The 24,639-nt window shown below is 43.9% G+C and overlaps 2 protein-coding genes across 2 annotated transcripts; both read right to left on the bottom strand.

Moving 5' to 3' along the window:
- Positions 1-228: 228 nt before the first annotated feature.
- GABARAPL1 (GABA type A receptor associated protein like 1) lies at positions 229-9,172 on the bottom strand. Its single transcript, XM_039571196.1, has 4 exons — positions 8,981-9,172; positions 5,314-5,392; positions 4,223-4,341; positions 229-2,913 (listed from the first exon to the last, which is right to left on the bottom strand). The coding sequence occupies exons 1-4, from the start codon at positions 9,068-9,070 to the stop codon at positions 2,848-2,850; spliced, it is 354 nt and encodes a 117-aa protein (XP_039427130.1). The 5' UTR covers positions 9,071-9,172; the 3' UTR covers positions 229-2,847.
- A 7,536-nt stretch (positions 9,173-16,708) lies between these two features.
- On the bottom strand, positions 16,709-19,825 carry TMEM52B (transmembrane protein 52B). The gene is made up of 5 exons (XM_010410281.3): positions 19,778-19,825; positions 19,142-19,185; positions 18,412-18,450; positions 17,354-17,520; positions 16,709-16,959 (listed from the first exon to the last, which is right to left on the bottom strand). The coding sequence occupies exons 1-5, from the start codon at positions 19,823-19,825 to the stop codon at positions 16,709-16,711; spliced, it is 549 nt and encodes a 182-aa protein (XP_010408583.1).
- Between the last annotated feature and the right edge of the window lie 4,814 nt (positions 19,826-24,639).

The following is a 24,639-nucleotide window of genomic DNA, read 5'->3' as shown; positions in this document are numbered from 1 at the left end:
ACATCATCAGGTCTAACTGAATTTCCCATTGGTGGCATGGCAAGACACAGCTAGGTGTGTATGTGACAATACCACCCAAAATAGGAGAGAAGGGACTTGTCCTGGTAGACAGCACACAGTAAAACTGCGGTTGTGGGAAAAAGTAGCAGCAAAAGTTCTGGCAAAGCTGTTCCTTTATTTACAAGCCCACATCGGGAAGAAATGCTACTCACCCACTTTGGACCAACCTATGATTTTCAAATGCATCTTTATTGATAAGTTGATTAAGCTCTAGTCTGAACTTTATTTTACAAGAACCTGCAGCTAACCAACACAAAAAAATTACCATCATTACCTTGTACAACACTAGCACAAAAACAGAAATGCCACAATTTGGTTGAAAAAACTGTAAAAGAACTAAATTTAAACTGTAAACTCTACATGTTAACAAACAGTTGTGATTAGTCCCACATGTCATTTATAAACCCAGCAGCGGGAGGGGAGGACTGAGGACAAAACCAAGCACCCCAGATGCCAACTCTTTCTCCCCTGAGTATGCTTAACCACGTGCTTGGCATGAACAAGTGGGACAGCAGCAGAGAGACGCACACCATCTGCCTGTGTCTTCTCTTTTATCCTAGAAAGCCTCCTGGGTCTGTTCTCTGCTTCAGAACATTCAGAGCTTCCTAAAACAAGAGATTGATGCAGATTTGCACCCAAAGGATGTGAAGAGAGCCTGGTAGTTGAAGGAGAGTCTAAAAGAGAGGACTGAGCAATGCAGGCAGAAACTGAAGTTGTCTAAGTTGGCAGTAGGTACACCTCATCCAAACACATTTATTCCAGGATGGAACAGCAAACCTGAAGTTCAGGATGTAATACTGGGGACATTACGCCAACCCACTTCATCCTTTGCTCCCTCATTTTCTGTCTGCCTGTTCTGACTACTCCGTCTGCATCCTTTGTGGTTCCTCTCTTCTCTCCCATTCTTCTGGTACTTCCCACCCCACACAGGCAGTAATCCTCCTGCCCCACCACACTGCCTTCCCCGACCTTCACACAGTTTTGCCAGTAACTCCCACTTGACACTCCCATGAGCTCTCCTGCCTCATGCACCTCCACGTAACAACAGAGAAGGCTGAAACCTGATTTCCTGTTCCCCACACTCAGAGGAGCGCTCATCTTGACTTCTCATTCCTGAGGAACACAGCAGACGGTGATCTAACTCTACAGATAAGTGAATTGAGCAAACACTTTTAACTTAGTTTGGAATTCGCCTGTGTTCTCCATCCTTCCAGTCTTTTCCTCCCTCTTGGTCCCTCTCTTAAATGTAGGAATGTTTACAGTAATTCAGGCCTAGTTCTCTGATTTTTAGGTATGACCCCAGAATTTTCCTGAAAGTCAGCTTGCTCTCCAAGACCCATTCCTTTGTCATAGTTACGGCAATAATGGGAAAATCTGCTGTTTGTGCCACTGGGAAGAAACTGCTCTGGCATGACAGCATAAGGCTTGCACAAGACAGCACCCATCTGACACCCTTCTAAGAACAACACTGGTTTAAAATCAAATAATTTAAGAAAAAAATCTACAGATAATCTATTCCCTTTTCCCTTCAAGTCTAGAAGAACCTCTCTTGTGGCATAGAGAGGCACTGTTACCCAATCACAAAAAGCCAGCAAAACACACGTGGCAGTGACTGATTTCCTACGCTTGTGCACGTGGTGCAAGGGCTGTACAGGGATGAGACATGGAAGGGAAGGCTAAACCCACAGGAATTCTGCCATCCTCAAATCTGCAGAAGACTGGTACAAGGACAATACTGATAGATAATTTTCTGTGTTCACCAATAACAAGACCACTAGTAGTTAGTTGCCTTAATGCACAGCAAGGGTGACTAAAGTTAGGTATCAGGAAAAGCAATCTCACTTGTAGGCTAACTAGGAACTGAACAGACAATCTCAGCAGCCTCCAGGATCTTCCTCAGTGAAGTTCAGTAAGAACAAGTTTGATGAGCAGCCATGGTGGACATGTTTGGGATACTCAGTCCTGTCTCAGAGCTGGTGTGGGCTCTTGAGGTCCTTTCTAGCCCTGTGCTTATGAGTTTATCAGTTGACTTCACTGAAAAGAACAAAAGGGTAATCTCTGATTTTTCTGTCCAGCAGTTGCAATTAAAGCAACAAAGGAAAAAAAATTGCAGAATCTTTCCTTCCTTTTCCCAACCTTCATGTGTCACAGCTGAGGAGTTCCCAGCCCTCAGGGTAAGCCCTTCTAATACTGATGGACAGAGCTACCAGCCCTTCTAATACTGATGGAAATGATGGGAAACACAATACCCTTGGGACAATTCGCAGGTAGCAGCTGGAGTGAGGACTGTCAGCACAGGACAGCCTTGTGTGGGCAGACTGAAGTACTTCATAGCTCACTGAATGGGAGCCATGGGCAAGACAGGACAAGGTCAGTGTACAATACATGGCATGCCTTCTTCATCCAATGAAACGATTACATGAAAATGGCCATCCTGCCCAGTCACTCTCCTGGAGCTTCACTACACTGGCTTGTCTGTCAGCCTCCAGCACTAACTACTTCCAGCTGTGGCAAGAGAAGAATTGTGAACAGTGGAGTTTCCCCATCCCCCAGTGTGGAACCTCTCAGTAGTCTTTCAGTTCACCCCGTCCCCCTACCCCCACTCCCCTCAATTTAGAAAATAATGATTATAATTAATGCGTGGAAGCTGATGACATTGTGCATGTGGTTCACTTCCAGTTCTCTTTTTTCTCTTCTCATGCATCCTCCTCCTGCCTCTCCAGCAACCCCCTCCCCGGCAATCCATTCCATCAGTCCATCCAGCCTGCATGCCTGGGGGGCTGCTGCTCACTTGCCATAGACGCTCTCATCGCTGTAGGCCACATAGAGAAAATAGTCCTCCTCGTGGTTATCCTGCCAGGGGAGAAAGTGACAAAGTGAGGAGCCAAAGCTGGAATCTCACTGCACGTGAGAAAGCCCAACCCAGAGATGACTGTAACATGAACAGATAACTTCCCTTTCACTGTTTACACCAAAGAGAACTCTGGCCACAGCTCTGCTTCTAAATACAGGCAGGACACATTTCTGTACACAGGGAATTTACTTGAAGAGCCACAGCCAGACTGTGCTGCAAGCATGAAACAAAAACAGCTGTGACTGTTCACCAGTATCTCAGCAGTGGTAGGGTCTTAAGATTGAGAGGAGAGACTTGGAAGGCTTTAACAAGTCAAAAATCACCTCTAGAAGGTATTTTTAATTTTTCAGAACACTGTGACAAGTGGCTGGATTTCTAAGTCCTGTTTACATAAGGGCAGTAGAGCTGAGATACTAAATGATTACACTGACACAAAAATTCTGCAGAGTGCCAACAACAGAGACCTGACCTCAGCTCTGGACAGTCAGACACTTTTCCTTCGATGTGCTCAGATTTGGAAAGCACCCTGCCTGTGTTGTCTTTTATTATCTTCATCAGTACACACACTGATGTAAGTGTCCAGTTATTGTCAAAAAGTGACAGACTAAACAAGGCTTACAGCACCACGCCAGAGCTCTTTTATTAAAACACCCAGCAGAAGGAGAAATCAAGGAGAAATCAATCCAGGCTGCAAACCACCCATGGCTATAGAACTGAGAAATATGGGTGTCCAATATGCCTTTAAGGTTGATCAAATTAACACTGCTGAGTAGAAATAATGGGCAGCAATGTTCACAGCATCCTACCTAATCCTCATTTATACAGTACGAGCCATGGAAAAGTAATTCTAGACAAAGGATAAGTGTTCCCTAAGAAAGTATTTATAGACAGATGGATGCCCAGTGATACTGTCCCTTTTACTGGCTTTTTGCTTACTTTTACTGGCTAAAAGGAAATCTCTTTTGTATACATAGCAAAACCTATGTTCTCTGCCCTCTCCAGCCCCAGCCCCAACCCTTCCTCTGAAACATAAAGTTCTTTATTTCAATATTTTGTTAAGTAGTAGGACCAACATATGACTGCTGGGGCAACTATTTGCCACAACCCTTTCAACTAACAAACAATTAGTTGAATTGCTAAGGCTCCCCAGGCTCCTAACTATGGGATGGAACTCCCCCGAACAGGTGATGGCATTAAGCTCAGGGCAAGAGGGTCCTGTGTTCAGGCATCTGTCACCAAGCTGGGCCTGCTGCCACTCCTGGACATTGTTCTTGCCAACAAAAGGCAAGAGGGAAGGGCCAGGCTTACCTCATACAGCTGGCCCATGGTAGCACTGGTGGGAGGGATGGTATTATTGACAAAGAAGAACAGGGCATCTTCCGGCCTCAGGTGGATCCGCTTTCGGATTAAGAAGTAGAATTGACCAACTGAAGAGGAACAGAGAATGCCTTAGATGCAGAAGGAATGTTGGAGGGGTGTTTTTTGTTGTTGCTGTTTAGTTTTGTATTGTAACCCTAACCATGGCTGTTTTCTTTTGGTGGTGGAAGTCACACGCTGTATATAAAAAGTAGGGAAAAATGAACAATGCAGGGAAAAAACCAATAAAAAAGCAGTAACTTCATGACTAACCATATGAGCAGCCAATCCACTCAGAGCTGGCAGTTCCTCAGGTACCTCGTGACATGTACTCTCTAAATCCACACTCCTCCTACTATGGTACGAAATGCTCTACTGAGGGGATTGGTGGGAAGACCTTTAACTAGCTTAACCTTTAAATCCTATAGATCAAAGACACCTTAGAGAATTTAGCCTTGGTATAAATGGTTGCACCATTCCTGAAAAAAACCCTTACTATTTGCTTGAACTGTGTTGCACGAGAGATTTTTTCACAGTCTATTAAATACCGCAAAAAAAAGAAATGCTGTTCCTTTAACTCAGTCATGTTCTTAAATAAAAACAGATGTAATCACACTCAAAATCACCATGACCATTCAGAAATGGAACTTTGCAGCTCTGACTCCAGCCACAGGGGTGGAAAAGAATGGGACTATTGCAAGAACTTGTCTCTTCCTGCAACAAGAGTACAGCCTCTGGCAACTCTGCAGCTAGGTCATCACTGACTGGTGATGATGACACTGCCCATAATACACAATTTAGTCACTGTCATTGTGGTTAGAGCTCAGCTGTGACATGCTAGCTAAGCCAGTGAGATACCTCAAAAGATCTCAGAGAATTCTGCATGTTGTAATCCAGGCTATAAGGTATAAACACAAGAAGGACAGTAGATAAATGAGATGTAGAACCTGTCTGGGTATTTTCTTTGTGCTGATCACAGAGTAAAAAGCACTTCTGAGACCATCTGATTGAAAATCAGGAATAAAGGAGGTAGACATTGTTACCTGTGAGGTCAGAAGGCACGAGATACTTTCTTTTGTCTAAGTCAGGTACTCTGGCTTTGGGTGCTTTTTCCACAATTACCTGGAAAGAGACAGAGAGCAAGAAACAAATCATGAGTATCATAAACCAAAATGGTCCAAAAAGCATCAGTGCATAAGGATATTACCCTCTGATGGTGCTAGCAGGCCTTTAGGTATCTATTTAATCTGTAACAAATACACAACATTAAAGAACAGATAGGTGAGATGACTTAAAAGAAGAACAGCAGACAACTTAAAATCACTCGCAATAGCTGTGCTGGGAGCCCAGGGTTGCAGCAGTAAGCATGGTGAGTGAAAAAAAGGGTCCAGAACAGACATAAAAATAGGTTTGGCTGAGAAAAAAGAAAATTAAAAATTAGGACACCTTGATGTTCCCAATTCAGGTTAATTTTGTGTGAAGAAGCTGTCAGGAGGCTAATACACGAACACAAGTAAGTTAAACTCTTTCCAGGTTACAGTTCCAAACTGCCTTGCACAAAATCAGCCCTACTCCCAGTAGTCCCACATCCTAATTTCTACTTTCACCACTGCCAAGTGCTCTAGAATGAAGCACAGAATTAAAGAGAAACTACACCTCACTAGGGGTTATTTTTTAGACCTCCAGTTTTTCAGTAGTTATTTTCTACTCTGAAATTCATATCCTTAAAGTTTATTATCCATATTTCATATAGCTATGGACATTTCCTAATCATATAAATATACAATAATTAAAACCAGCCTACCATCTGGGCAACTGGACCCACAGAGACCTCTGACACAAAATACTGATTTCCTTACATAGAAAAATAGGAAGCTCAGCAGCTTTAAGATCAAATAGACCAAGAAATCTTCTGCTAAAAGATAATTTTTGTTAGCAGAGCTAGGCAAAATGTTTACCTCAGAAACAGGAAGTATTCCAAAGTGACCTGATCTCCTTTTCCACTGGAACCTTTGGAACTACTGGGTTTGTTCAGAAGAGAACTGCAGGCTTTTTTTGGTGATATATATTTTTGAACTGGTAAAAGATATATCACATTTCAATCTATGTGGCTTGCTGTTCTGCAGAAGCCATTTTGGCCATCTAAACTAAATCCAAAGCTGGATTTTTTGAACTTCCGTAACTTTTTAATTTCATTAGACCCCATAATTGTAAATACTCCATCTGAGACACTGTGGGACTAATTTCTAAGGGTTCCATGCTCCCATAGCTCTTTGGCAACCCAAATCAGCAAATACAGCTGTTGTGTAAGAGAAAAGGTTGAACTACTGTGGACTAAGCCTTCTTTGGAAGAAAAATGATGCTGCCCTATCAGTGAGACACTGTGCCAGAACAAAATGTTATCATGAGCTTGGTGTATTTAGCCTGGACATGGTGCCATGCTAACCTGAATCCTTCTAGAGCCAAGTGAGTGTCTGCAAAATATCTCTCACCAGAGAGGTATCAACTAGGACATCTCTTCCCTGTGCTCCATTTGAATGTGGCCAACACAGCCAAACCCCCTGAAATTTCCCAGGTTTGATTTTAAAATAGAAACACAGTTGCCTCAGCTACTTCAGTATTTCCAAGTACCTAAGTTAGTACAAGGCACTCAAGCTCTTTGAGGCAGTTTGTGGCAGGACATGCATTTCTGTATGAGGTGCAGTTGGTAAATGCTGTGAGGGAAGGGCAGTACCACAATCCCACTGAACAGGTGCAGGCTGAACAGCAACAATCACATTTTTCACAAGCACAGCCAACGACCTAACACAGCAAATTGCAGTGGGGAGAAACCTTTAGTTCTTGCCTCCAATTAAAAAAACTACTGACAAGCCAAACTGCTTGCTGTGACTACCCTGACTGGGGGGGGGGGGGTGTAGATTGGTCGTTAGATTATAAAGGAGAAGAAGTCATGCCGATGAGAACGAGGTGAGTGTTGGTAAAGATTTAGGAAAGACTTAAATCAGATCGCCACTGATTTAAGAGATCTTAAGAGAGATCTCCCTCCTGAAGATGCAGGGAAGGAATGGAGGTGCTCTGCTAATCTGACTGGCAACTGTAGTCAGTTTGCTGGACAACGCAGGTTTTCTCTTCTGAAGCACTAAACCCTTCACATACATTAAAAAACCTACCAGGAAAATCCTAAGGGTAGAACACAGACTATCTACACTTGCTTTGTTGCTCAGTGGTGACTGCGATAATGCAGGGCAGTAAAATCTCATCAAAATGCTGAGATGTATCACAGCACTGCAGTGTAGGCAGCCAAACGGATGACATCTTCAAGGATCCTGCTGTCAGGAAGGGCAGACACACAAGTGATGTAAAGAACAGAGTGCTGCATTCACTTCTTTGTATGCAGCTCTGACAAGAGGCAATCCCTAATAATTCACATCTGGGCTTTCCCGTGCATCACTTCCATTTATCCCTAACTCCAGCACACCTTATTCTGGTCCTGGTTTTCTTTACAAAGTTCTGCTGATGCCCCCCCACCCCATCTTGACCTCCTTTACCTCCTGCCAGACTGGGCCTCATCCTGGGCTCCCCACACATTTGTCACAGCCTGCTGTGCAATCTGCCACGCTAATCCTCAATTTACACCTCGTCTTACTCCAGACCTGCAAGCCCTCATCATAAATACCCGACCCCATACACTGCAAGCTGACCTGCTGCATGCTCAACCTATGCTATGCCAGCCCTCCCAAAAACTGAGAGAACAAAGGCACCCAAGCTCTGACTTCCAAAAACTTTTTCAAGTCCATTTGAGGGTCACTCCCAAGACAAAAAATGGTGTTAGCCCGCAGGGAAAATATGGGGTGTAACTGTTCTGCCCCTGTCATTAGTTTTACAGGGGAGTCCAAGGTTTTTTTTGCATGCAGTACCTTTGAGCAGTAAATCTAGGGCAGATGTCTCCAGTGGGGATGGACAGAAAGAATACTTGAAAAATGTTTATTAAAAAGGAAAAATCACTCCACGCTTGATTAGATTTGTCATCTTTTCTTCCCCCCCAATAATTATTCGGAATTATGAAGCCAGAATTTTTCCATAGGCACTCCAAAGGGGCCTAAGAATGAGGAAGCAAAATTTAGCTGGATGACCTTGCATTCCAAGGGATATTTTATGCACAGAATGATTAAACAGGAGGGAAAAATGATCGAGAAGTATCCTTTTTTTGCTGATGCAAAGGAAAAGAGCAAGGCTTTATCGAAAAGACAAGCCAAGCTGAAGTAAAACAAAAATAAAAGGGACGTATTGAGATGACCCGGATGCAGACCATGTTTTCTGTGAAGAGTACCCGGTTAACCCACTCACTGATCTCCATTTTCACAGAGACAAGGGTGAGCTCCTTCCCCACTCATCCCCACGCATGCCAGGAAAAGATCAGCAGTGTTCCCACTGTCGAGATACTGTAGATCCCAGGGAAAAAGGTGTATTCCACCCCGCACCCACCCACCCACACTGCAGCCCTTCCCGCATCACAAATAGTCTCAGCTTTGCATTAAGGAGAAAAGCAGCCTGGGATTTGAATCAGATCAGCGAGACCACGATCATCGGTACTAAACTAATTTCATTCGCCTTCAAAATAAAGCGAGCAGCAGCCGACGGCCGGCACGGAAAACAAAGGCGGCCGAGCAGGGGCACGCAGCCATGGCCGCCCTGGCAGCGCGCACTCACGGGGACTCTGTCGGGGTATTTCTTCCGGATCTTCTCCCCTTCTTTTTTCCTGTACTCGAACGGGTGGTCTTCCTTGTACTGGAACTTCATGGCGACGAGCTGTCACTCCGCTCGCAGCTGCCCCGGTTGCTGCTGCTCCCGCCGCCGCCTCCGCCCCGGCCGGCGCTGCGCAAAGAGCTCCGCCCGGCCCCGCCGCCCGCCGAGCTGCGGCCGCGCCCCCGTCACGGGAGCCGCCCCGACACCGAGCCGAGCCGTGACGTCACGGGGAGGCACCGCCCCGACACCGCGGCGGTGTGACGTCACGCGGAGAGGCCCCCACCGCCGGGCCGGGCCGCGAGCGCTGTGACGTCACGCGGGGGCGCCCCCCGCCACCGAGCCGAGCCGTGACGTCACGCGGAGGCGCCCCCCCCATCCCGAGCCGCGCAGTGACGTCAGGGGGAGGCGCCGCGCTGCCCGGGATGGGCACAGGGCGGGGGCACAAGGAAGGCTGTGTCACCTGCCCGCCCGGCGCCTTCTGTTCGTGCACCGATTTATTGCCCGGCAATACGTAAGCACATAAATAAATAAATGAATATGTAAAAATAATATTCCCTTTTTTTTCAGTTTACAGGCAGCAAAACGCCGCCCGCCCCCCGCAGCGTGACTCAGGGGTTGTAAACACGGCACCGCTGTATCGAGGCACCCCAAACACCCGCGCTCCTGCACCCTTCGTGCCCAGCACCGCGTGGGGACACGGCTCGGGGTTCCCCGGGTGAGGCCTGAACGCCCCCCTTGTCCAAATGCGGGTTTATGAATGTGACCTGTGCTCTCAGTGGCTGCCAGATGTAACACCAAAAATAAAACCACCCCCCCCCCCCAAAAAAAAAAACAAAACCAAAATTGTTTGTTCTCGGACCGTCGCCGTGGCTGTTGGATCTGGATTTTTGCCTTGTTTGTAGCATCTCAGTGGCAGAAAGCATGCCATGTGATGTGTCACACAAGCTGCGTGTTGCACACAGCAGGCAGTTCGAGGTAACTGTCTGCAAACAAGCCAAAACAGCGAGCCAATTTTGGCCCAGTTACTCAACTGACACAAACAATATCTAAGTTTTTTTCCCCCTAGGAGTAGATTGACTTGCAATTATTCACTGATCAGCAGACGAGCAGGTACTAATGAACGGCTCAGCATGCTCAAATCAGCACAAAAATCAATTGCTGCTACCCTAGGGACAATGAATTGGATTGGATTAAATTATTTTCTCTTTGCATACTTTACTCAGAGGAAGCAGAATTTTGCCAAGACTGATCTTCTATCTGTGCAGGTGTTTTAGTTGTAGTAGAATATGAGTGGAACACCCAGATGCATAAGGTGATTCTCCATGGGCACACCAAAGGCAGAGGTGAGAGGGCCCAGGTTTCCTAATTCAACCCTGTGTCTTGAACAAGGGTAGGAAAAGGTGTGTTGGGGTGTGAATTTTCTCACCTGAATCGTGACATCTACTTTTGGATGGCCGAAGTGTGTCTGCAAAAACTCTGGCAGGTCCTTTACTTTCTAAGCTTTTATTACTAGTACTTTTTTTATAGCAAATACTTTTATTTAGTGTGGGGTAGTGTGACCTCCTGCTGATGGTCAGTTCCAGCAGGTGCATGACCAAATCTCCTATGGATAAAGCAGCCCACATTGGGAATGTCACCAGCCAGTGTGTCCCAGAAGCAACATCAACATGTTTCTGTCTGTCCTAGGACATATAAACATTCTCCCATAGTTGCCAGGTAGTGTCAGAGGAGCTCAGAGGGGTGAGTCAGAAGGAAGGCATTATTTTTTGCAGTCCCATAGCAAACAGCCTGAATTGAAGGAACCCCAGTGTTTAGACTCAAGGAAAATTCTGGTTTCATGGCAATAAACCTTTTTAATAAAGCCTATGTTTGGCATCCTTGCTTCCTAACTGCCTGCAGCATAGCAGTTGCTGAGGTGTACTGAAGGTCTGTAGTGATGTGGGTGTCTCTTCCTCAAGGACAAAAGAGAGGAACTTTTCTAGCCTGTTTCACCCAAGCCACCAACATATTCTGGCAATTTTAACAGACTGATCTCAAACTCCTTTTGTCCTGTGAATTGCTGTTTTCATCCCCAGAACTGCTCCCAAGGCAGCTAAGATAACACCTGGTTTGAATTTCTCATGACAAATCAGAGAGAGGTGACAGGGTTTTTCCTGTTCTGGTGCAAACCCATGGCCCTGTGAGCAGATTGCTAGGTGACTTCTCCTCAACAAATCCCCTGACTGAACTCTCCCTGCCCTGATGGTGCAGCCCTGGATGTGCAGCCCCAAGACTCGCTCCTCCTGCTTCCCCACTTCTTCATCAGGCACTGAATTCCCAGCTCTCTCCTTGAGCTTCAATAATACCAATAACGTCACTGGCAAAACAGGCAGGAAGATGATACATGCAGAAGCAGTGACAAACACCTAAACATCTGACTTAGGGTTGTTAAAATGTCAGCCCATGGGCATGTGACAAACCCCATGTTCTGGATTTGTTTGCTAGAGGGAGGAACTGGAAATGGTGTCAGCTAATTTTCCTACCCAGGACTGCCAGCACAAAGTGGTCCTTCACAGACTGGCAAAACAATGTATTTTTTCTTAACCCAGAGTGCCAGAATAGCTCTGAGCACGTACTGTACTGCTGTCTGCAGGTCATGTGGGTACATTCTAAAAGGGATTTCCCAGGCGTTGCCAATGCTGCAGCCATAGGAGCAGGAGACAAAAATATTTGCACAGAATCTGGGGGCAGGGTTTGCAGCCTGTGCTGTACTATCCAGTCCTCCTACTTATAGCTCTGGACTCCCTTGGATATTTCTTGCATTATTACCTCCCCTTGGGTACTTTATTTATGCCTCTACAGACAGACTTTATTCATTTTTAAAATCTTTAGTGTGGACTCTGCATACCAAAGTCTCTTTTGTCAGAAAATCTGTGCTTTGTGGTCTGAATGGTGATTAAACCACAGATGGCATACCTGATCTGCTTGCTGCCATCCATGGCACAGTCCTTGCCTGGTGTCTCTCCTATGTCCCTCGTGACTGGTCACCAGTTTCTCTTGGCGCTGGATCTGTAGTACCTCCAGAGCCAGTATGGGCACATTGGTCTTGGATGAGAGCACAGGGTTAGTCACTCCCAGTAAACAATGTCTAATTGTGTAAATGTTTTCCTTTCCTCTAGGAAAGGACTCTGTATTGTCCGCGCTGGATTGCTGTCTCGCTGCTCTATTTTCTACAATTTCTTTTTTTTTTTTCACCAAAAAAAAAAAAAAAAAAAAAAAAAAAAAAAAAAAAAGCTGCTCTTTCTTCCCGTACTTCTTGTATGGCCCAGCCTCAGCTCAAGTTCCTTAAATGCATACAAATGATGTCATGAGGAGATTAAGGAGCACACCTTGCTGCGTGATCAAAAGCAGCAGTAAAGGACAAACCCTCAGACCTGAAAAGTAGAGTTTGAGATCCCTTTGTTCCAGCCAACGACTGGGAGTGGCCTGTTGGGGAGACGCATCACTGTTCCTGTGAAAACAAGGGAACAACAACAACAGTGGGGCCAGTGGGGTGTTTCTGAAAACCGGTTTTTCTCAAGTACTCCGTGTTTTAGGGAAACCTAAGGGTGGCACTGTTACCAGACAATATCTCTTTAAAAAGGAGCTTGTAGAGCGATTCGGGGAGGGAAATTGCTTTAAGGAGTTTTAATCCATGAAATGGATAACGGATGACAGGCAAGATCCAGGTGATGACCATGTGTTAGAAAAACAAATTACAAATTTAGGGACTGATATGCTTCAGTGCTCTTAGACCTGAGAGAGAAATTTGTTGTTGAGAACTGGACACAATGCAGAATTTATAAACCACAAAGACACTTACAGAAACTGAAGATGAAGGAGAAGCTAACAAAGACAATTAATGAGATTCTCTCTGTCTGGGAAAAAGATAATAAAAAGACTAAAAATGTGGAGTAATTAGCATTAGAAGCAATAAATAAATAACAGTAGATGATAGAATACTAATTAATGAAGAGAACTATGTAACTTACAAGCCAATGAACACTTAATTCCTTTGTTTGCTCAAATGTATAAATAGTTAAAGGTTTTGCTAACTGGCATACGTGTTCTGTGGAGCTATCCCCATGTACCCCAACACTGAATAGAAGTATGCTAACTTTCTACCCTGACCAGCTGGTTAAAGAGTTTATTTCCCAGCTTTTGGTGGCAGTTTCTGGTACCCTAGATGGGACAAAGAGGTGGCAACTCCACAGACCAGAGGAATTGTCAGCACTCCAGTGCACACTGAAGTATTTTCAGGGAGATCTTCCCATTCTCTGGTCTGGTGAGCAGAGCACTCTGCCCCTTCTGGGAAAAAGAATACAATATTACTCAAGGTACTTTATTTGAAGGTATTTTCCCTGCACATAAGATGCACTAATAGAAAGCTTACAGTGTGAGGCTCAGAGGTTTTTTAAATGTTCACTGGCTTGGGTTTTGTGAAAGGTTGTAAAAAGTTGTAAAATACTGTAAGAGGTTATAGAAAGCTTGTAAAAGGTTTTAAAAATGCTAAGAGGTTTTTTTTCTAAGATGGTAAATATAGGAGGGGGGCTATCTTCATAGCTCCCAGGAGAAGGGATCCTGAAGGGTTCCCCTTTGTGTTGTGTCCTAAGGAACTGGGAAAGGTCAGGGGTTTGGAAGGGGTGACCCCCGACACAAAAACAACTTGTTGAGTATTGTGATCATTGGTGGCTGATATATAAACTTAATGGTGGTGAAAAGTGGCCTGTTAATGGGACTGAAAATTACAATACCATTTTGCAATTAACGCTGTTTTGTAGAAGGAATGGAACAGACACCCGCCGTATGCTGATATAATTTTTTCTTTTGAGGAGTAATCCTGATTAGTGGAAGGAATATATGCATGTGCCTAGAGATCCGATGGTGTTAGCATTAGAACAGAAGGGATGAGAAACCACTCAAAAGGTGCTGCTCTGGCTGCAGTCTAGGCTCCATCCCCAGTGCCAAGCATGTGGCTGCGGGCTCCTGTGGCACATCGAGCTGGGCAAGTTTGTCCTGAGGCTGAGGGACTGGTGCAGCTCAGCACTGGGGCTGCTCGGGGAATGTCATGTGGGAAGGCTTTACCTCGGAAATGGACTTCTGCTTTAGGATATTTACTGTCTCACAAGGACAAAGGAGTTCAGGTCAGGAAGGAAAAGAGGCTGTCTGTCCAGTCCTGAGCCCCTTTCTAAGAGGGAGCTGAGCCTGGCTGCAGGAAAGACTTTCAGAATTGAAAGATGCTTTTATGACTGCTCCTGCTCTGGGACTACTGAGCTTTCCAGGCAGAATTGCTGCCCTGTGGAGCAGAGTGACCATCACGTGTTAAATGCCAGCACAGCTCAGGATTCGCAGGCAGGAGGAGCTGGATGTTCTCCCTGGAAACCACTGTGAAGACTTCCAGGGAGTTTCTGGGCTTGACAGTGCTTGACACATGTTCAGCAGACTCAAATGTCTCTGCTTGCTTCAGGCTTTTACTGTGGAGTGAACAAGAGCCTTCCAGGAAATGTTCTACAGCTTGGTGAAGTCAGGCCTGAACAGCACTTCAGAGAGCAGCTGATAAAACAGGTCACTCTAACAGGTGTTCCATAAACAGTTGTTGTTGTTGTTGTTGTTGTTATTATTATTATTATTTCTTCAAGGCCGGGTTGGATGGGGCTCTGGGCAGCCTGGTCTAGTGTAAGGTGTCCCTGCCCATGGCAGGGAGGTTTGGACTCAATGATCTTGAAGGTCCTCTCCAACCTAAACCATTCTACAATTCTAAGATTGAAGAAAGGTGTAATAGCAGAAGGGACATAAACTTGTGTGTCACTTCTTTACTTATTGCATTCCAGTTTATCACTTGCTAATGATACAGTTAATAATGACTAGACAATTTAGGAAGATATTTGTGGCCTCAAAATCAAGACCCTCATTAAATTCCTTTAGATACAAAATTCCTGTGGCTGGGCAAGGCCTGGGGCATCATCAGAGATGATGGTTGGTTGTGGAAGGATGGCTGCAAGAAAGAGGACATAAAACTTAAAGCTCAGCAGCTAACCACAAGAATGAGCAAGGTCAACATGATCGTGAGCCTGCCTGCTAGACAAAGATAGGATCTTGTGGTCAAGCTAGACAAGGATGTGAGTTACAGCCCTAACCACAGCTGGGCAGAGCTAAGAAAATGTAACTTTTAAGAATTATCCAATCAACTAAGGACAACTATGATTAGCTAATAAAGCCGGCTATAAATGTAATTGCAGAATCACTAATAACCGAAGCTTGCTTAACAATCATATTGATTGTCCGCATCTTCCCTCGTCCTCCGCAGTTGTTCAATTTAGTTTTATTCTATCCCTGAAGCTATCTTATCAATCTTCTCTAAAATTTTCTGTGGTTGTAATCTCATCATCAGTTAGGTTCCTAAACATGTTTGGGACCTTGTCCTTGTTGGACCTTGTCCAACATTGTCCTTGGTCTTATCTACAAAATAACTGTATTTTCTGTATTTCACAGGAAAGAAGACCAGCATATTAACTAAAGTGGGAATTTGGGTACTTCAGCAGGAAGGGCCAATGCAGGCATTTCAAAAAGGTGTGACCTGTGCATTCATATCAACATGAACATATACATGCCATTCATTCATGGCTGAATGAATCATCATGTGATATTTAACGTTGTTCTGCTCTAATGTTTTCAGATGCTGAGCCCAAGGTAGAGACAACACTGATGTAATTTAACACTCACCTTCTCCTGATTGCCTAGTCCAAGATTTTACAGATGGGCCATACCTATGTTCATCCAGTTTCATTAATATTTCTGGATGGTTCAATATATTTGTATTGACCAGGAGGGACTCACAAATTATTCTATCTGAGAAATGGCTTGCATGTTTTAAATGGTCTTACTTACAATTGATCTGGTTTTAACAGCAACATTAGGAATTAATAAATGATACTATATGAAAGCATTGAAAATATGGTTGAGCTTTATTTCAGAGGTAGTGTTCTTGCTCCTTCCCTTGTTTGACCTGTGCATATATAATATTTTTTAATTCAACTATAAGAGCTTGTGACTACTATTTCAGAATTGCTATATATCCTATTCAGAACCAAATACATTCTCTGTATCCCGCAGGGCATTTAGGGCAGACTGTCTGTATGTATGCTGTCTTTTGTTTACATGCAGATGATTTACTTTTATTTTATTTTATTTTTTTTAAATTTACTATAAATGGTTGGCACTTTCCAGAAGTTTGGTGTTATTATTGGGTCGTAATAGACCTTTGCAAACGTCTTTCTTTTTTTTTTTCTTCTGTTTTGAAGATCTCTTTGCCATCCCGAGGAAACTTAGGCTTAAGGCAAGAGGAATGAGACTGCATCTGCAGTCACCCTGTAGATCACTAACCTACAAAATGGCTCAGCACCTTGATCCTGCTGCCTGCTTATTTCTGCAAAGTGTGATTCTAGTGTTGTGTGAATGTAATAAATAGGCTTGGAGAATGCAAATTATCTCAAGGAGATGTCAGAGCCATTAGGCTCTGCTAGATCTGAAAATATTTGGAATTTCAGTTACTTTTTTCCCCCTCTTTTCTCAATTGACTAAGGAAATTAATCTGAAATTCTTAAAAACCTGCCCAGCTGAATTACTCTCTGGTTGTAACTATCCTGTACTGTTTGCTGTTAGTAAAACCAGACATTAGTGTCCTGGCAGGGCTGGCTGGGCATCCTTGCCCTCGGCAGATGCCTGCGGCTTTTCCTCCGGCACCGGATCCAGGTCTGGCACCTTCTGCCCTGCCTTGGCAACTGTGAACCTGCTCATGTGCAGAGCTTCTTCATACACTGGAGGGGTGTCTGATGTGGACAGGGGAGGTGTTCCCTGGGCAGTGTTGTGGGAGTGTGCCACTGCTAATATCCTCCTGGCAGCAGGTCCAAACACCGAGTGGAGAGCTGGAAGAGAGGAGACCAAAGCTGTTTGCCTCATCCTGAAAGTATCATGTGATTAGAGGATATCCACAGGGTTTTCTTTTCCCACAGCCAGGATGATTTCCTTTTCCTGCCCCTTCAGTCTTCCCTAAAAGGACTGGATGTGAAATCCTGCTAGCAACATCCCACAATTACACTCTCCTGAAATGCCACTGAAACCTGTAGCTGCCCTTATTCCACCCAAACATGTCTCACAGCTGAGCACCTTAGTTTGTAGCATGTACAGAGGTCGCTTTCCCTCCATCCTGCCATGAACTTCCCTCTGTCAGCCTTGGGGTGTCACCAGCTGGGCTTTACAGTGCAGCCCCCACACTTCACAGGCTGTTGAAGTCCCCAGGATCTGGCAAGGCCAACTCACAAGTGATGGTGCTCTGGAGGGTGCTGTCGTGGTCAAATGCAATGACGGTGACCTCGTAGGGCTGGGGGCCCGACTCATCCCCTCTCTGATGGCAGTGGAAGCAGCACCTCACGCAGACAGAGACCAGGCCACACAGGAGCAGGAGCCCCCCGATCACCAGCACCAGCCTGGAGCGGGAGAGGACACAGGACAGAAAGATTTTGTTTGTAGGACACCTCTTAATGTCTCTGACTGCTTACAGCATGGTTAACCTCAAAACTAAACAAAGTCACCTGGGGCCTTGCCCAGCTGAGTTTGGACAGTCTCCAGGGATGCAGATCCCTTGTCCACTCCAGGCACCTGTTCAAGTGCTGCACCATCCTCAGGGGAAGCATTTTTTCTCATGTCTAATCAGAATTTTCCTGTCTGCAGCTTGGTCACCCACCTTATGTGCTTCTACTGAGCACCTCTGAGAAGTCTCTGTCTTTATGCTCTCTCAAGATCCCCCTTAGGTAGTGGAAAACTATAATTACCTTGTCCCCTTAGCTTCCTCCAGTCTCAAGAAACCTGGTTATCTTTATTGGCTCTCCAGGGGACTGGCTTCAGGTCCTCAACATCTATTTTGTACTAGGGGACCAAAACTAGGTATTCCAGACATCTTGTCATGAGTGATGAGCAGAGAGGAAAAATTGGATCTCACAATCTTCTAGCATACCCTTATTAATTCAGCCTTCTAGATGTTCAACAGCTACCATCCATTTTGATCTCATCCTGGTGGGAATGATTAAGAAATCAGACAGAACTTACTCTAAAAATCAGTCTTTTCAAAGGCATATTGTACCATGAATGCTTTATTAATATTGTTCATATGACTAAACATGTGGAATAAAAAAGGAGGCTGGTAGGTCAGCTTTTGTTGATGAGACAGCTGAGGGGTTGCCTTGCTCTTGTAGAGCTTTACAGAATTCCAGGGAAAAGGAGGGGGTGGCATCACTCTTGAGCAAGTCACATTTAATCCCACCCTTTGGTACTGGAATTGTCTAGAGATGCAGATATTTAGAATAAACATGTTATCTTACCAGATATACCACAAACGGTCCCATTCTGTACCTGAACAGCTGAAGAGAAGAGGGTACAAGAAATAGTTATCCACAGAATACCAAATAAATGGGAAGATCCCTGTGGTACCCTCCTGCATCTCCCCTCATGCTCCTCACTTATTGTGCAGATTCCAAACGGCACAATGACGAGAAACTCGTTGTGCTTTGTGGAGGACACAGTTGTCCAACCTCATCAATATCCCTGTTAGGTGAATTTCCCTTCTGTTGGCTTTATCTCTTTATTGTTTTCCTGATATTTATTCTTGCCCAATTGCAAGTGCAAATGTTAGAGGTCTGTGTTCACGTTTGTTTTTTTCTTTTTTGTCAGTATACCATTTCAGTTATTCTTACAAATTACATCACTGATAGTAATATTCACCAAAGCAGTATATTTCAAACCATTTATTCAAGGAAATTTTGTTTCTAAATTCATAATACCAATTAATTAAAATTACACCAGAAAGCTCTTAACTATTGCAGTAATGCAAATAGGCAGCAGGAACAGTACCACATGATCAGTATGTTGATCAATAAAAATAGTAATTAATACACTTCACATTCAAAGTAATGCTGGTTTTGCATGTGTTGCTAATACAATTAAATAAGCTTTTCTGGAAAATGTCAACCATCAGGTCATAACACCCATGTCCAGTATTGCCTTTGGTGTTCATTGTCTCTCAAAAGAAGAACAAGACTGGCAAATACTTACAGTTCAGGGTTGAGGCAGCCTTCCTCACCTCTCACCTGGGGGAACTAGAAGGGGAAAACCAGAAAACACACAGCTAGAGTGAATTGAATCTTTGTCATATGCATCTTTTTTATCTTTTATATTATGAGTCTGGATCTCCTATGGTAAAGACTTGCTGTTATCTATCTTCCATTTTTTTCATCATATGTTCTGCTGTAGATTTGAAGTTACTCGCCTACCAACAGCATTGTTTCATATATTAACTCCCTGTAGTCACTAAAATCCTATTTAGTACTGTTCTTACCTTCATCCTCACCACAACTTTCCCTTTCTCCACCATAAGCCATTTAGATACTTCTCCACTCTCAAATATTAAGAATATTTAAATACCCTGCTTTACATTATACCCTCTCTGGCTTGAAAACTGCTCTGTCCCTCCAGCACTCCTACCCTTGTCATTCCTTTTCCTTGGGTACCCTGATGTCTGAGTTACCATCCCTGGAATACCGGCAAATATTATCTTGTCCGTGTGTGCCTCTTATGTGGCCAGTTCTTTCTAATATCAGGGAAATTATTATTGCTAATGGCCCTCCATCTTTCCAAGGTAACTCCAATCTGAGCAGAGACCCATAAAGAGCAATGTCAAAGATGACTTACCCATAAGAAACTCCCTACGACAAAGCAGAGCATGTCGGAGTTACGCATCCCTGTTAGGTGGTTCTGTGGCCTCTTGGTGTCTCAAGCTGCTCGGAGTCTTCTTGTCCTTTCTATTTTCAGTTCATCCTCACCAGTCCAGTGGCCAGGAGAAGGAGCAGCTTCTATGCTGTATGTTGAATCCAATCTCTTCCTCCTACTCTACCTCTTTCTGCCCTTCAGGTTTTTGCTTTTCCTCTTCCCCTTTTTGTCACTGGCAATTCCTGATTGTTTCTGCCTGTCTCTTTTTGTTATTCTATTGGCCTGGTTCTCTTCCCCTTTTGAAGGGATTTCTAAAGCCTTCCAGTCAGATCAGGAGAACAGCAGTGGCTACAGGTTCTTACTTTAGATGTTTAACTAGTTCAGTGAAGGGCATCATGAGATCTCTGCAGGCCTGACCCTTCCATTCTGTGAGCAGAAAGGGTCTCAGAGTTTGTTCATTCCCAATTATTTCTCTCCCCGCCTCTACCCTGAGGGGAGTGGGTTGAAGGTCATGTTACTGACCTGTTTAAATGGAGTTCAGATTCCTCTCCATCCTCCAGTACCTTTTCTGCCCCTGCACTCACATTGTCCTACCTCTGACAATCCAATCTACTGACTTAGAAGTGAAAGTTTTTGCCATATAATAACTATATCCAGCATTTTATATATATATATATATATATATATGTATATATGTGCAGGTATATGTGTGTATGTAGATATAAACGTGTATACATATGCAACATATATGTATGCATATATATATATGTGTATATATATATACTCATATGCAGCAACTCTTGTACCTCCTGTTTTAAGGATCTGCCATTATCCCTCTTACCTGGCTGATGCCTTAGGTTTTAACTTTTATGGTTTTCAAATTCTGTACTGCTTAGTGTGTAACTCTGAAGTTTCTTGTAGCCTGTTAACTTCTGCTCTCTCGTGCTAGGTAGACATAACAAAGCCTCTCCAGGCCTGCTCTCCAAGGACATCAATACTATCCTAGGCCAAAAAGTATGAACCAAAGAGCTTCTAAAGGAGGAGTAAGCTGAGGGGAATTACATCATTAACTGAAGCTTTAATTGGAGAATTAGCCCTGATATGCAAATGAACCAAACCTATAAAAGTGCGAAGAACTCGTGACCTGTCATCCACCTTGGGATCCGTCTTGGCAGTAGCCTCTGGCCTCCAGGGGGTACCTTTGAAGGCCTTTCAAATAAATTCCTACTTTTATTCCCTTACTCCTGTCCAGTCTCTGTGTCTAGGAGGCCTCTTAAGGCATCATGGTCATGTCCTGCTATGTCAGTCCTGCAGCTGAGAGTCTGTTCACTCACAGGTCCCACTCCCAAACTTCCTGCGTGGCCAGCCAAGTCCCCCTAAATTCCTTGCAGCAGAGAGAATTTGTGTTGATTATCCTGTTCTCCATACTATTAGTCCTACAGCTGGTTATATTCACAGGTGCCATGCAACGACCCATTAATTTTCTCTGTCTTGTAGAATTGCTTCAAATTTCTGTTAGTGCTCATGGCTGTCCAAAGTGTTATTACAGGCATGTAATTGTGTTCTCCTAATCTTTCTCTTTTGAATAGCTGAGACAGAAAAAACTGCTCTGCAGTAATGTGTAACTATTTGTGTTTGGGAACCACCTGGGACTGGTGCATAAATGTTTGTTAAAGGCAGGATAGCAGCTGGTGAGACTTGTTGCCCTTTGTTGCAATCACAGCCCCTTCACATTAAACTGGTGAATCATTAGCCCTGGTGGTGCATTTTAGAGTTGCAGAGCAGAACCAATGGATTCATGAACATAATGTATTCTCCCAAGGCAGGCTAAAACCCATTTGCCATTCTCTAATTATAAAAGTAGTGGTGAAGTATAAACATGCCTTAGCAGTAGTTTATCCATCCATCCATCCATCCATCCATCCATCCATCCATCCATCCATCCATCCATGTCTGCTGGAAGGAGGTTTCTGAGTCCTGATGGACAAATAAGAAAGAAAGAAACATGGTCTACCTGACATTGTATTTACATAGGAATTGACCAATATTCTTTTTGTCTCCTTCTCCTAAATTCTATGGTGTATTATAGAAGTCTTAGAAGGAAAGACCCAGCAGAACTGTAAAATATGTGTACACGGCTTTTGAAACTGGTGGGATTAAATGTGGAAAAGAAGTACAAATTTACCAATGTTTTTTGGGGCTTTTTATTATCAGCATGATAATTCAATAGATCATCAGTTGATTTTAGCTGAAATTCAGTCATACGATAATCTCAAATTCTACAAGGATCCAACTGGAGAAATATCATATAAAGTGACAAAAAAAATTCCCTAAAGCAAAAGCAGCAGTGTGACATGAAACAGTGACCTCTCCAAAAGCACAATGTAATTAATTCTTACTGAAACTTATTGATTACTTTTCTTCAATTTCTATGGCATTGCTATTAACACTGTGTTTCCAGTGTTACCAAAAATAGGTAAAAATACAAAGTCCTTAACACCAGTGTAGCATTAAGAAGTAGGCATTCTTTATTTGGCTGGATGCACGAGGGGATATCCTTTGAAATACTGTGCATGCTGAGTACAGAAAAAGATGCTGAGTACAGTAAAAGCTCCTATTTAGAGGCTTTCTTTTACACATATATTCCTTGATTTTCCTGGAATGAATATACATTTGATAATCATTTCCCCAAAATCATTAACATATTTTTCCCTCCTCTCTGCAGATATGTTTTTCTGTCCTGGGGGTCTCTTTGGTGGTCCCTGGTGGTTGGTGACCCCAAAGTCAAACCTGACTGCCTGGTGAACTGGTAAAAGTTGGCACAACTGGGCTGCTTACTCTCCAGTTCTTCTTCCTACAGAATAAGCATTGTGCAGTTCCATGGGCCAGTGGTTTTTCAAGAATGATCATTGTGTTAACTGACCAGGTGCAAACAATTCTTCATCTGGCAACATTCCCTCCTTTAAGGCTTGGGAAGCTTGTCTTCAGCTGTTCCAGGAGGTGGCCTTTTCCTGCTTAGGGGTGTGTTTTTTAAACAAATTGGACATTTCACTGTTACTGCTTTGTCTATTTCAGTTGTTCCCACACTAAGTACAGAGTTTTGGAGACTAGGTGTCAGGGACTCAATTCCCCCATGGGTTTTGTTGTGTTCTTTTCCCATTACTTTCCTCCTTACGGGAAGTGGAACTATAACCTGTTGTCTGTTTGTTGCCCCTCATCCCTCTTGATTCTTAGTGGCTTTTAATATATTTTCTAAATATTGATCCTCACAGTCAGAATTAGCCTTAAATTCAGATATGTCAATTTTTTTTTGGTGGCACTAACTCTGGGATGCCTTTTTCAGCTACTCCTCGATCTGCTTTGTCTGCCAGTCGGTTTCCCACTCTAACATTAGTTTGTCCAGATTGATGTGCTTTGCAGTGCACCACTGCCACCTCCTTTGGTTTTTTAACTTCAAAAGTTGTAAAATTTCTTCTTTGTGTTGATTAGATGATCCTTGAGTTGATAGCAGTCCTCTTTCCTTCCGTATGGCTCCATGGGCATGAATCACAACAAATGCATATCTAGGATCAGTCCAAACATTCACTCTTTTGCCCACTGCCAAGTTCAATGCTTGTTTTAGGGCTATTATCTCTGCTTTTTTGGCTGATGTATTAATTGGTAAAGGCTGAGCTTCTAATACCTCAGTGGCAGTCACCACTGCACATCTTGCCATCTATTTCCATCTTTCATGAAACTGCTACCATCTGTAAAATAATTCTAAATCAGGATTCTCTACTGGTTCATCCTGTAAATCATTTCTGCTGGAATACCTGGTCCATGGTTTGGAGACAATCCTGTGACAAGGCTCCCTCATCCACTGCCTTTGGATGGAGGAACACAGCTGGATTCGTGGCTGCTGTCGTCTTTAATTCCACATCAACCTGCTCCAAGAGCACTACTTGGTATTTGAGCATCCTGCTGGGGGACAGCCAATGCCCCTCCTTTTGCTCTAATATGGATGTCACCATGTGAGGGACAAAACCAGTGATGTGCTGTCCAGTCCTGACCTTCCTGGCCTCTTGGATCAGTAGAACAGCTGCAGCAATTGCTTGCAAGCATCCTGGCCATCCTCTGCTCACATTATCCAGCACTTTGGAGAAATAGCCCACAGGTCTCCTCCAGGTTCCCAGTTTCTACATCAGGACTCCCAGCTCCCCTCCAGTTATCTGGGCATACAATTTTCCCAATAAATCTCTCCCCAACGAGGGCTTTGGACATTCAGGCATATATAGAAACTGATGGGTAGCACAGTTCTTTCCTAATTTAAATTTCATGGGCTGTAAAAAGGACTGAGTTTCACTTTTCCCTGTAGCCCCAGTTACATTTACCACATTGTGTACATTTATCACATGTACCAATTTACATGTAACAACTTACAATCTACAGTTTACAATTTACAATTTACCAATTTACAGTTACCACATCCTTACTAAGCTTTCCTTTACACGTATTCAATACAGAGTAATTTGCTCCTGTGCTTACCAAAACTTCGACTTCTTTCCCCAGCCTCAGGGGCTCAGCTGGGGTAGAATCCCCCGTTTCCCTTCAATCTTCATCTTCTCATATAACAGCCGTGAGGTAGGGTCCAGCTTCCCAGCCTGCAGGTCTTCCCGCTTCCAATGCTCCTTTTCCTTACCAAGTGCGCTCTGGTCTCCCTCTAATCTTTGTCGGGGAAACGATGGGAGCCTCCCGTCTCCCCTTCTCCTTGTTCTGTCTTGCCTTCCTCTTTCCCCTCCCCTGTTGGACAGTCCCTTAGCACCCTCTAGAGTTGCAAGTAGGTTCTCGTGTATCTTGTTTTCCCT

This window comes from Corvus cornix, chromosome 1A, assembly GCF_000738735.6.
Source record: "Corvus cornix cornix isolate S_Up_H32 chromosome 1A, ASM73873v5, whole genome shotgun sequence".
Lineage (NCBI taxonomy): Eukaryota > Metazoa > Chordata > Aves > Passeriformes > Corvidae > Corvus > Corvus cornix.
The sequence above is the reverse complement of the archived record's forward strand: the minus strand, read 5'-3'. Positions and strand labels throughout refer to the sequence as shown.

Excerpts from the sequence above, each read along its gene's own strand:
- GABARAPL1 (XM_039571196.1), bottom strand. The coding sequence starts at position 9,070 with ATGAAGTTCCAGTACAAGGAAGACCACCCGTTCGAGTACAGGAAAAAA. Across the intron at positions 5,393-8,980 it reads AATACCCCGACAGAGTCCCC|GTAATTGTGGAAAAAGCACC; the intron begins GTGAGTGCGCGC and ends GTCTCTTTCCAG. Across the intron at positions 4,342-5,313 it reads CGTGCCTTCTGACCTCACAG|TTGGTCAATTCTACTTCTTA; the intron begins GTAACAATGTCT and ends GTTCCTCTTCAG.
- TMEM52B (XM_010410281.3), bottom strand. The coding sequence starts at position 19,825 with ATGCGTAACTCCGACATGCTCTGCTTTGTCGTAGGGAGTTTCTTATGG. Across the intron at positions 19,186-19,777 it reads TCGTAGGGAGTTTCTTATGG|TTCCCCCAGGTGAGAGGTGA; the intron begins GTAAGTCATCTT and ends TTCCCCTTCTAG. Across the intron at positions 16,960-17,353 it reads CCTCCAGAGCACCATCACTT|CTCTCCACTCGGTGTTTGGA; the intron begins GTGAGTTGGCCT and ends CCTCTCTTCCAG.